At 49.9% G+C, this 12,619-nt stretch overlaps 1 protein-coding gene across 2 annotated transcripts; it reads right to left on the bottom strand.

Annotated features, from left to right (window-relative positions):
- Positions 1 to 560: 560 nt before the first annotated feature.
- On the bottom strand, positions 561 to 10,378 carry LOC119101469 (uncharacterized). 2 transcript variants are annotated; one of them, XM_037224811.1, is made up of 4 exons: positions 10,295 to 10,378; positions 6,327 to 6,535; positions 1,787 to 1,897; positions 561 to 824 (listed from the first exon to the last, which is right to left on the bottom strand). In XM_037224811.1, exons 1-4 carry the CDS (start codon positions 10,301 to 10,303, stop codon positions 686 to 688), a joined length of 468 nt encoding a protein of 155 aa, XP_037080706.1. In that variant the 5' UTR covers positions 10,304 to 10,378; the 3' UTR covers positions 561 to 685. The 2 variants fall into 2 exon arrangements, with proteins under 2 accessions (XP_037080706.1, XP_037080705.1); XM_037224810.1 differs by lacking the exon at positions 10,295 to 10,378 and adding an exon at positions 9,982 to 10,080.
- Positions 10,379 to 12,619: the final 2,241 nt, after the last annotated feature.

The following is a 12,619-nucleotide window of genomic DNA, read 5'->3' as shown; positions in this document are numbered from 1 at the left end:
TGAGGAAATTTGCATAAACCTATCCAACTCGATTTTTGCTTTCAGTCCGAACTCATCTGCTAACGCAAGACCCTTTAGCAGATCTTGAGATATAAAAGACTACTAAATGGCGATGGTGTTCCCCAATGTCCAATTCTCATGAATTCGATGTGACTGCCAGACCACCACCACTCAGGACTACCAACGCCAACAAGAGGTCGGCGACTGGCTGTCCCAATCAGGTCACGCGGCGGCTCAAAGTGTCCTGGCTGAACCAACACGGTTGGAAATATTGCCATGTGGTGATACGTTACCCGATCTGTAAGCGTTTTCTTAGACGTTTCCCCATTCACAGGCAACACAAAATTTGCCGTTTTACTCGGACGATATCGCCAGGGGGTCACGAAGGGAATAATATTATTTTTGGGTCGGTGGGAAATGTGCTCCTCTGCTTCTAGGAAGCGCGTAAACTGCGCTCATGGAAGTGCTAGGTCAAAGTAGTTTCTTCGAAACCAACTTCTTCGTGAAAACATTTGTTGTTAACAACTGTCCTGTTCTCACCAACTGCCAAGCAACGCACATTGACTACCGCCGATCGGTTCGTGTATTTGGTCCAATTTTAAAAGCACTAAAAATTTGCAGCTGTGATTAATCTTGCCTCCGGAAATATGCACAGGATGGCGCTGCTGCAGTAGGCGACCGCCGGCTACTCCGCATCGATAATCTCCGGGTTCCCTCGGACGAATCGCGGCGGTCCTTGAGCTTCGGGGGCGATCCGTAGGTCATCAGGAATGTCCTCCACCGTGTATGGTACCTGCTTGTACCGCTCGCCGTCGTACGTGTACCTGGGCACAGAACATACACCCGTGTCGAACAGTTGCCGCTAAGACGAGATGTTCAAGCAGTAGCATCACATAAATCGTCAAATATGATCTTTACCAGTTTTCGGGTCAAGTTTAATTGCCTGGATTAGCAGGCTGCATCCAGGTATTATATAGCGACGCATCGATTCGCTCCAATCATGACACATCACTGAAATTGTTTTGAACGGATGCCCACCTTTGATGTACCTGTCCTAGAAGCCAGCCTGAATATCAATGCATCACTGCATCACTCCGGCGCTTGGCAATAGCCAACATCGTCCCTCCTCATAAACAAAACCCTGGTCATGCGCTTGACAGCTTCTGATGCAGCTGCTCAGCCCCTCCGTCCCTACTATGACGCCAGCTTCCTGCAAGAGATTTGACCTTCTTCCCAGCCGTACTTTCTTCACGCCGTAACATCTAAGCAAACGCCTGTCTTGAACAACGGATGCTGACATGCGACAGTGACAATTCGTTTTGGAAGGATCGAAGGCGATGACGCTATAGTGGTGTTGGCCGAAGCAAACGGTCCAAGGTGACTATTTCCCGTTCCCTGCGTGCGCTCGGATTGATGATGTACTTTTTGAAATTGAGAAAATTGTTGATATATCTAAAAAGGCCCAAACCCTTTAACGTCTTATGTGAAGTGACACAAAAAAGTGATCCAGTTCTGAATCAGTTTAGTTCTGTGTTTTGGAGAAGGTCAAGTAATGCATAGCACGGTTACCTCTCGAGACAAAATTTACCACACCATTATCAACTCTGCGTTCTCGAAGGCAACAACATCTCACCGCACGCCAGAAAGCTCCGCACACAGAAGCACTGGAGATGGAATACGTGTCACAGATGTGAAATGCACACAATACCATGAAAAACACCAAGTGCGTTTTGCGGCACAACACTGTGCCACATCCAGGAGTGAAAGTTAGCGCTAGCGTACGTACATGAAGGCTGTGATGGACCCGTCTTCGTTCTTGTATCCATAAATGCCCCGAAGATGGCCGTTTCCGAGTCGCTCCTCCACCCGGAACTGATTGTCGTCATCAAAGCCGAACCTGCAGCATCCAAAGAGTCATTGCTGGCCCGGCCGGCTCTGAGACGCCGACACCAAAGTATAGAAAAAAGCGACACAACTTACTCCCGGATAGATTTACCAGTGCCGAGCACTGTTGTATTTGCCAGTGCCGAACACCGTCGTATTTACCAGTGCTGAACACCGTCGTATTTACCAGCGCCGAACACTGTCCTATTTACCAGTGCGGAACACTGTCGTATTGCACATCCTGATGACTTTTCGCTATCTGGTGTGCTGAGCCAGCTGTTAGAAAACATCAGTTGTGACCGAGCCATAGATTAAGGCATTTCGACAGCCGACAGTATATGGTCATCTTTGCTTATCTGTACTCAGGTGCATCTGGCAGTAGCTCAGAATCAAAAGGCGCAGTGGGCACTGCAGACTGCCATAAATCAAATTTCAAATACCAATACCCAAAGATTGTAGTAGGGCATGCAGGCTACCACACACTGCGGGTCGCTGGTCCTCATGCCTTCACGCTCGTGCCCTGTTGTAAACTCGGACAGAGAAGTTTTACTCCTGCAAGGATTGTCTCGTCACCTTAGGCCGAGAGAAGTTGGCCGAAATCCAATCACACCGGGCGCCGAGATAAATTCTGGGATATTTTCTAATTGTGAATGTTTTGCAGTTTCTGGAGGGCGTTGTCTAAATATCGTTCTACGCACGATTTCTCTCAAATATCACAGGAGAAAGGTGTCGATAACTGCCAGCCATTCTTAGAATCGGTTTCAGAGGAGTGTTTCAAACAGCCGCTTTACAGTCCCGTAACAATGCTGGGTCCGTTTCGCAAACGCTAGAAGTCTCTTTGGAGCTGAAGAGCTGTTTTCTGAGGACCAGGCTCATGGTCCATTATAAAAAAAAATTATACGACCTAGCACCTTGCCGTGGTTCCTCCTCGTTAAAGCTTGGACGACAACTGTTTTGCTTCAGTTGTCGCCATCAGATGTTCGAACTGGTGACAGAAGCGTCCTTCTCCACATGCTTCAGCCCATCTTCAGTACTACAGATCTCCTTGTCCAAGCGTTTCAAGATGCACTTGAAGCGTACTGATCGAAGCAAGATAAGCCCGTGATCTGAAGACATCCGTAGCTGGCAGTGACTTGAGAGTTGGCAGGAGAGATTTTACTCTTGCAAAGACCGACTCGTCGCCTTAAGCCGAGAGAAGCTGGCCGAAGTACGACTACGCGATGATCATCGTGAGTTCTTGGAGCTTAGATCATTCCCAAGATGAACAGCCTCTGCGAAAATTGAGTTTCTGCATCGAAATGCTACACCCTACAACATGTATGAAACACAAGATCTACAGGATCAACATATTCTTGCCTTGAGATCAGTCGCACCTGAACAGCGAATTATGGGTACCCAAGCGCTTTGTCTGTTTGCCCGCTAGTCTGCACGTCGGGGGATGGCTCTGCGCTCCACTACGGTCAAAGCTCCCGTGCGTGACCTCGCCTTCTTGCGGAACTTCCCAGTGAATTATGTTCGAGCGCTTTGTCTGTATCATCGTTACTCTGCACGTCGGCGGTGGTTTGCGCTCCACCGCGGTCAAAGCTCCCTTGCATCACCTGGCCATCTTGCAGAGCTTAATCGGGCACCCGGGCCCTGAAATATCAAAAGCGAGCTCCGGGAAGTTCTTCAATCACCTCTGGCTTCCCAGCGAAGAACTCACTGGTCTGCTGTTCTTCGACGAGGCCGAGTCATGGCAAGCGCGGTGTTGGACTGAGCCCATGTTTTGCGCACGTTATTTCCTGCTGAACATTATCACTCATGAGAACGTACTCTGCAAAAGCCGTCATTGGAGAACGACCTATGGCGTATACAGATATTCGGAAATTTAGACAACTTGCCAGATTCGCCAGGTAAAGACAAGGCTGCCATGGCATAGCCACATCACATACACCCACGAATTGTCAATGGTGCTGCACATTCGGAACATATCGTGTCATGGAGGAATATCACTCTTTAAGACCTGAACGGAAATAAACCACTACTTGTGCCCTTTGCGCAATTGAAACAACCTAAAGAAAAGAGGAACATTTCCGACAACTATATGTGGATAGCTTTAAACGCCAAAGTCCGCAACCTTGACCTTCCGGTTTGGCCATGCATTCAACTGAAGGCTGTTTTCACAATGATGAGTCGTTGCTCTTTCGTCTAGCCCCGTCATCGAAGAACCACGCCCAGTCACTGTTAAACCTGCCGTGCAAAGCCTTCCAGTGATCTCGTGACCAAGAAAGGCGCGTGACAATACCGTGGACCGTGAGATTGCTTAATAGAAACGGTGCATCGGCTTAATCGTACCTCTACGGGTTTTCAGCGGACTTTCGAAGACACCGAGGCCTGTTTGTGACGGGAGACTCATGCACGCAGGCTCCGTAACGTCTCCGACGGTAATTTAAGCGAATTTTGTGGGATACATTGATCACTCGCTTTGAAAGGCGATGGTATGCTGCTGTGTCCCACACCGATTAGGTTTAGTCCGAGCTCTTTTGGCCAACAATGGTCATTTGAAAAGAAGAGAATTCAGTAGAGCGATAAGTGGTGGAGCAATGCTTTGTCCATCGTGCAGTCGTCTGCACCGAGCCGCATGTTCCACAGGGGCCCACGCTCGGGTTTTGTGCAGATGCTGGAGCGAGGCTGCGATCGTGGGGGCCAACACATGGTCGAGTGCCGCAGAGGACTTCCGGCGCGACGGGGCGGGGCGTGGAGATGAGCGGAGCGGAAAAGCGGGCTGGATACTTCCGCCATACTGACATGCTGAAAATTAGTGTGCCTAACGATGCCGGTAAAATGACGGTACCAAGTGATCATTAGGATTGATTATGAATGCGAGCGGCCATGGCTGAACATGGCTAATTCGTCGCTACGGGGACTGCCTTGAAACGCCGAGAATTTCCATAATATATATTTTAAGCTCATTTTACGCAAACACTACTGGACAGGAGCCTAATTTGGTGTCAGGTCTGAAGCACACCGTAACTGGAAGAAAAAGGAGTGAAACCTGTCGTTTTTCATCACATTTATTGACATAGCCGGTAAACATGGCTGCAGAGGCCTTCGTCTCGTCATCATGCACCTATTCGTCATTTTTTGCACGTGAACTGGGTCCCACGAGACCAAATCATTAAGACCAATCACCGCAAACGTGAAATGACGAATAAGCCCATGGCGACGGAATAAGGACTCTCGTGGTGAACTTGGCTGGCCATTTTAATACCCCTGAGGTTTAAGATGGGTTTCGTTGCCGCTCATCCTAGTTGTCCATTTCGGTTTTGGTACAAAGTTAAGTCCCCGTCCAGCAGGATAGCGTGAGAAGCGTCATTGATTGCAAGCTTTCGTCGTTCATCCAATGCTTTATAATATGCTGAGGCCGGCCATGCTCAGCATATATATTGCAACGTCAAAAAGGACAGCAGCTCCAGGATTTTTCTGCTTCCCTCAAGCGGATAGTTTTCACAGTGTAGGGCGGCTGTGGATGTACGCAGTATCCGCGTGGAAACGATGGTAAGATACCATGGGAATCATAGCAAAGTAATCGATACCCGGTGTGATCTCTGTCTAAATATCCATGCCTCTGTCCGATCATGATAAATCTCGTCTCACATCACGTGTCAGACAACAATAACATAACCAATGACATAGTCTGTAACAGCATCTGCGGCCTTTGTGTACACAAAACACCATTTGCCGAATACATTGAAGCAGGCCCGTGTCAACAAATCCTGCATTACCAAAAAATCCGGCGACATTTGTACCGTTTGTTTGTTTGTTCGCTTCTTTGTTGTTTTTTCAGCTCCGCCATCCTTACGGTTTATGGCTTTTGCAGGGTTATCTTAATCGCTGACCATTTGGTATGTCGACACACAAGGAACGTACCAGTATCATGGTGAGATCGACTTCGATGCCGCTATGACGTAACAGGCCGGAGCACACACCGTGCGAAGGGCGATTTTACCGCTACTATCCGCGTGCTGCGATTATTCTGTCCGATTAGCTTTTCGTATAATGAATTCCGACCACTTGTTCCTGACGGTTTTTTAGCATTGATAGCAATTTCACATTTAATTTTAGCAGCTTTAACTTCTAGTTTGATGAGCCACAGTTCGAGGAAGTTTTCCTCCAACCCGTTATCTAAAAGTTCTTCAGCATGTTGTAAGATAAATATCTAATCATGCCCACGATTTTTGTTTAGTAATATCTGATGGGCTGCATGCTTAGTTCAGCAAACATTGAAATGTCTCAAATAATCCAGTGCGACGTTCGGCGTCCGCATATCCGTCCAAATTCATATACCGCTGAAATTCAAACACTTCCAGCGCAAACGTCCAGTCGTCAGCGGTACTAATCATCTTTAAAACGCTGCTTGCAAGAACCTACAACTAGTAAAGCAAGATCACCCGCCGACCCACTTGTATTTGCCGTTCTTGGGATAGAGCTTCTGGTACTGGTGATTGGACGTGACGTGCGTGACCTTCTCGACGCGAGGCGGCCGGATGATGACGCTGCCCAGCTGAGCCTCGTCGAACTCCGCCTCCAGCGGGACGGCTTCGACCACGTCCTCCTGCGGCAGCGGGGAGGCCAGCGCCGAGGCCAGCAGCGCCGCACACAGGATCACATGCTGTCAGAGCAGGGAGGCAGTGTAAGCCACTGTCATCATCACATGCTGTCGTATTCAGAACAGGAGAGGGAGGATCAGCCACTGCCGCCATCACACACTGCCAGAACAGGAGAGGCAGGGTCAGCCATTGTCATCATCACACACTGGCAGAACAGGAGAAAGAGGGCCAGCCACTGTCATCATCACACACTGACAGAACGGGAGAGGGAGGGTCAGCCACTGCCATTATCACACACTGGCAGACCAGGAGAAAGAGGGCCAGCCACAGTCATCGTCACACACTGGCAGAACGGGAGAGGGAGGGTCAGCCACTGTCATTATCACACACTGGCAGAACAGGAGAAAGAGGGCCAGCCACAGTCATCGTCACACACTGGCAGAACGGGAGAGGGAGGGTCAGCCACTGTCATTATCACACGCTGGCAGAACAGGAGAAAGAGGGCCAGCCACAGTCATCGTCACACACTGGCAGAACGGGAGAGGGAGGGTCAGCCACTGTCATTATCACACACTGGCAGAACAGGAGAAAGAGGGCCAGTCACAGTCATCGTCACACACTGGCAGAGTAGGAGAGGCGGGATCAGCTACCGACAGGATCATACGCTGCCGGAGCAGGGATGAGGATCGGCCACCATTAGAATCACGAGCTGCCGGAGCAGGGAGGAGGGTCAGCCGTCGTCAGGATCCCATGCTGCTCAGGACAGGATTCCATGCGGCTCAGGCACGATCCTACGCGGGCCGCCGGTCGCCGGTGGATCGGGCAGAGCCGATCGGGCCCTGACCGATATTTGCCGACCACGGGCGGTTCCAGACCGTTACCTGTGCGGTACGCGCACCGCACAGCTGGGACGGACTGAGCCGCCGGCTCGGTGACTTAAGCTCGCGATGGCGACTGGCGCTGACCGACCGACAAATGGTTCGCGGCAGCTCCCAGCAAGACAACGCAACTGCACAGTAGAAGGCAACCTGCTTTGCACTGTATTGATAAAAGTGTAACATGCTCTGGAACCAAGGCAGCGGCAGGCAGGACTGTACAGTACCGATGGTATTGGACAAGCTCCGGTACATGCCGTCTGGACTCTAACCGGTACGGCGATGGTTCTCAGCATAGTTTGGAACACAATGAGCCTTTGTTGGATAAGTGGGGCGCACGCGACTGGAGGCTTGTGGTAAAACGGAGGCAGTGCTTTAATGAAACTTGCATGAAAGACTTTGGCAGCTTCCTGTCGGTTTTTGTCAAGTCATTGCTTTTAAGGGCTAAGCAAACCACTCTGGAAAAATAAACATGAATGGGAGTTTTCAAGGCGTTTACACGAGGGTGTTTGTTAGATGCCGCAAAATGTGTGTTATGCGGATTTAAAGCAAAAAATCGCACATGTGCTTGCCTCAGACTTAGGTTCAGGTGACGTTGCGAACAGCTTATGCCCGATGTTTTCAGACAGCGGTGCAAGCACCAGAGTGATGCAAAATGAGGGAGAGGATTGCTTTCGTTAAATGCAACAAGCATGGATATAATTGTCCGTGTTTAGTTTTGATGCTGAAAATCGTGAGGCGGAGATATCGGGTAAGCGTTAGCATGTTTCATCATAATTCTCGATTTGCTATTAATAGTTTTTGTGTATGTGTTTTCTGCTGGCGATAACATGGCGTTTTCCTGACTACCTATTTTGTATTCTTACGCCAAGCTTCGCAAAATAGCTATGTCTTGTTGATTCGATGCTTTCGGAACATAAATACTTAACTCATATCAGTGACCAGATGTATTGCAAGACAAACACATTTATACTTATAGATTAATGACCATCTTTAAACCAACATTTTTAGAAAACTAAGAAATGGCAGAACGCAGGTACCCAGATCATCGATCACAAAATTGTTCCACCCAGACTGGTCTAACCGAACCAAAGGCGTTTTCACCTGCCACTCAGTACCTGTGCGTTGCAGAGTTGGCACAATTTGTAGATCCTGAAAACCCAGTGCACCCCTGCGGCCCAAATTCGTAACGCACGCAAATAGTTTTCTAAAGCGTAATATATACGTAAATATCCGGTAATAGAAAAGAGGTAGAAAGAATGTCGCATTCATTAGCAGACATATACATGGGTTATCCGAACTAGAACTTTACTGTATGAGGTGATATGATCTTGGCATGAACACAAGGCTGCGCTTCGAGATGCATCCTATTATTGCCTCCTAAAATATCTCCTGAAGCGTGAAGTAGGAACAAACTTAGGTAAGTAACCAGTCATTCCTAATGTGAGAAGCGGGTATAAGCTGATGCCTGAGTGAGATACAATCAACGTCGCCCACGAGCTGCGAGTCTTCTCTTTGCAGCGTTTCCCTTTTAAAACGCGCGCTCAGCTGGGGTAAATGGGCTCGGAAGGTTTTTCCAAAGTAACTTCCGAACAGCGCGGCACAGCCTTCCCAAACTCTGTAAAGCGATAGGCAATGGAATAGTCCATCACTCGGTATGCAAGTTTTATGTATCTTGTAAGGTCACTGACCTATGACAGGTCAAAGACAGGTCAAGGCTGTCGCTGAAAGCAATTCCTAGTGAATCGTTCAACATGATGCGACAACGTAGTATCAGACGAAATCATATGACTTTGATGTTGTTTTTTTGCGATACAGTTATTGAAATTTACGTTGCGACCAATTTCAATCACCTCAGTTCAGGAATGAAGGTCAGATCGAGGTCAAAACCAAACTGCGTTATTTCTGGACGGCTTGAAGTTCTACGGCAGTTTTTGACACCCATTTGTTCTTCCTGGACCACGAAGACGTCAACAAGTTTTCCATTTCAGTGCCATTAAGGGAGGGAAGGTCACTGGTCTAAATGGACCTCGATTTACCTTTTGCTCTCAGGAGCATGTCTCCTAGGGTAGCACTTTACGCTAATTGTAGAATTGAATACCAAAATAACCCCGAAGGTTTCTGGTCATTTCGATTTTCTAATAATGACATAAGGGCACTGACATCATAAAACCACTATTAACATAATGCTGATAACAGGTACTATATGGAGCACGTATTTAGATTACAGCTGGTTGCGTGAGCAGATCTGAGGGCACCTCCGACACTTATCCGTAGTTTGACCTTGTTTGACCTTATTTGTTGAAAAGATCCCGATCTAGGGACCTTAAACTTTGACAAAAGTGAGATCACACGGAGCCTTATACACATTTAGCCCCACGTCACCCCTACCCCTGCTTCTAATTACCTCTGCCTCTAGTGTCCCTAGCTCTCTTAGAGCCTGAGATCTTAGCAGCATCGCATCGCAAATTCTTTAAAAGCAGAGTACGCACATTTAGGTTACCAATGCCAGCTGAAAAATCCTACGTTAGCTGAGGCACGTTACGGTACACATTCAGGAAGGAAGATGATTGGTTGAGGGTAACCGTAGCGTAACAAGGGGATGGAGTTTTGGACAGCATAACGGTACGTACGAGCGGGGTTGCAGGTCTAGAAGCGATCTTAAAAAAAGCTGTTCTAGCAGCGTTTCCAGGGGAAGGAGGAAGTAACCAAATCATAACCAAATGGAGGGGATAGAGAAATGAGCAAAAACGTGCAGCGTTATTTATGGACGTCGCTTGGTCGTCTACCGTCTTTGTTCCAATGCTGGGGTTAGTGACCGTCCTACCAGAGGTCAAGCTTGAGGCCACGTGTCACCACCACCCTGTCAGCCGTCACTCGCAGAGCCACGGCAGCACACTCGCCGGCTGCAGATCCATCCCGGCGAGCCCTGGTCTGCGCACTCACCGCGGCCATGGTGCGGACACTGATCAGCGGTCCGGGCCGGCGGCGCGGCGGCCGGCCCTCCGAGGGGAGAGCGCAGAGCGCGCCGGCAGAGCGGCACCGGTCGGGGCTGAGGGCGGCGAACCGGTCCGACAATAGACCGCGCTCAGCGGCGCCGGCGCGACCCTCGCCAGACTCTCACGGGATGGCCGGCGATGGCCACGCAAAAACGGCCGGCCGACCGGCCGCGGCGCCTCCAACGGGCCGACCGGGTCCGTTGCGGACCTGCGGTGTGGCCCGAAGAGGGGCCTCGGACCCACTGCCGGCCCGAGCTGCCGATACAGGCTTGTTTTTGCATTCCTCAGGTGACCATAGCAGAAAGGTCACTGGTTGAGCTGGGGGGGGGGGGCGGAAGTCAAACCAGATCGATAAAGCATATAGGCTCATCAACCTGACTGACTGACTAACACACATATGTGTCAATGACCTCACCCGTGTCTAACAAAGCCAGCTGCCCGTAATGACCCTGGCTAGCCTGGGAGTGGTTATAGGAAGCAGAACACACTCGCCGCGAGAACGATGTTGAGAATTAAGTTTTACCATGTAAAGTTACGGTCCACAGTAACACGACCTGGGCTAAACACTTTCCTGGCTCCTATCTTGATAAAAACTAGCCCGTGTGCACAGTCGACACAGAGAATACATTCGTCTGATGTTCTGAGTAGAGCAGATGTGCGTTGTGGTTTTCATGGAGTCCTAGCGCATTAGCTCGTTCGATATCGTTCTAATCCGAGTGAAAGCTGCATTACCTTCGATGGCCTGCTGTCAAAGCATCGTGTGGCAATGATGTCAGTCATAATGTTAGACGTGTCTAAGTCGTTATATCTGGACTGAGCCAGTGAATCATCTCCTACATACTATTTCGTTCTATGATCTTGTAACATCAAATTGTGCGATCCAATTTGACAAATTTACGACATGAATGTCAATGTTACACTTCAGAAGAGATTCCCCCACTGACGATGAGGCAAACAGAAGCAAAACTGAAGATAAGAACAACACCAAGTTGGCTGGTGAGAATACATTCTAGGCCAAACAAATCCAGTATAAAAAATTAGCCGTGCTAGAGCTGAGCGGAAAGCGGAGTCGGTTAGCTATCTCACAGTACCTGGAGATTAGTGTCATTAAACGCCCTGTCTTCTTTTGGTCAGTGAGGAGAAATGCATTTAAACGTGAGCTCCTTACCACCTCGGGCCCCTCCCACCCCGCTGCCTTCCGCCGCGCGGGCTGTCGCTGCTCCCACCCCGCTGCCTTCCGCCGCGCGGGTTGTCGCTGCTCCCACCCCGCTGCCTTCCGCCGCGCGGGTTGTCGCTGCTCCCACCCGCTGCCTTCCGCCGCGCGGGTTGTCGCTGCTCCCACCCCGCTGCCTTCCGCCGCGCGGGTTGTCGCTGCTCCCACCCCGCTGCCTTCCGCCGCGCGGGTTGTCGCTGCAAGCTCTTCAGTCTCGTGAACGCGGGTTCGTGCACGATCTGCAGTTTTAAATCGGATTCATTTTCAGAATGTTATACCGTTGAGCCATTCGGTCGTGTCGAACAAGAGCAAGGTGCGTCTTGGGCCAAATGTGTTGAACACACTTTAAATGGCGACTATAATGTCGCGTGGTCGGTTTTGACCATCCCACGAGCACATATTCCTGCCAGTCAGAGTGCGAGGATGTCCTGTGGTACCGTGAACATGCATCTGAAATAAAAGCCTCCTCTATCAAGCGATGTGTCTGTCCCAGGCAATTACTCCGGGGCGCCTGGCAGCGGAGTAACACACCGTGGACACGCACTCTCATTGTCCAAGCAACAAACAAGACAGGCCGGCCATGATCGGATAGAAGACCGCTGCCACGCGTCGATACTCCCATCGCCGCCAGTACAGCTGCTCCCCGGGGAAACAATCGCAAACCGGTGACGTCACGAGAGCTTGGCGGATGGAGGGACGCGGGAAGCATCATGACACCCCCGCCGCACTGGACAGCTTGCCCAGAAATGAACAGCTCCTTAAGCCCTTTTTGTGTTAAAGCTGTCTATTAGCAGACGCCAAGGCCGTATGAAAGAGTTAGAACCTTCCGGTGACTCCCGCTTCATCTTTGCTTAATACTAGCGTGACATCACTGGTGGCGAGACTAATGCCCGGCGCGATACTCGGTGTCGAGTGAAATGCTTAGGACCAGCCATCGAACCATGGACCATCGAAATATTCGCACAAATGAAAAAGCCGCTGGCGAAAGGTGTACATGACCAGCGAGCCGATTACTTATAGGTGTATATCACCAGCGAGCCGAATACGTACGATTCCATG

The sequence above is a fragment of the Pollicipes pollicipes genome, unplaced genomic scaffold (assembly GCF_011947565.3).
Source record: "Pollicipes pollicipes isolate AB1234 unplaced genomic scaffold, Ppol_2.1 Scaffold_4881;HRSCAF=5763_pilon_pilon_pilon, whole genome shotgun sequence".
NCBI classification, from domain to species: domain Eukaryota; kingdom Metazoa; phylum Arthropoda; class Thecostraca; order Pollicipedomorpha; family Pollicipedidae; genus Pollicipes; species Pollicipes pollicipes.
This window is presented reverse-complemented; position numbering and strand designations above follow the sequence as displayed.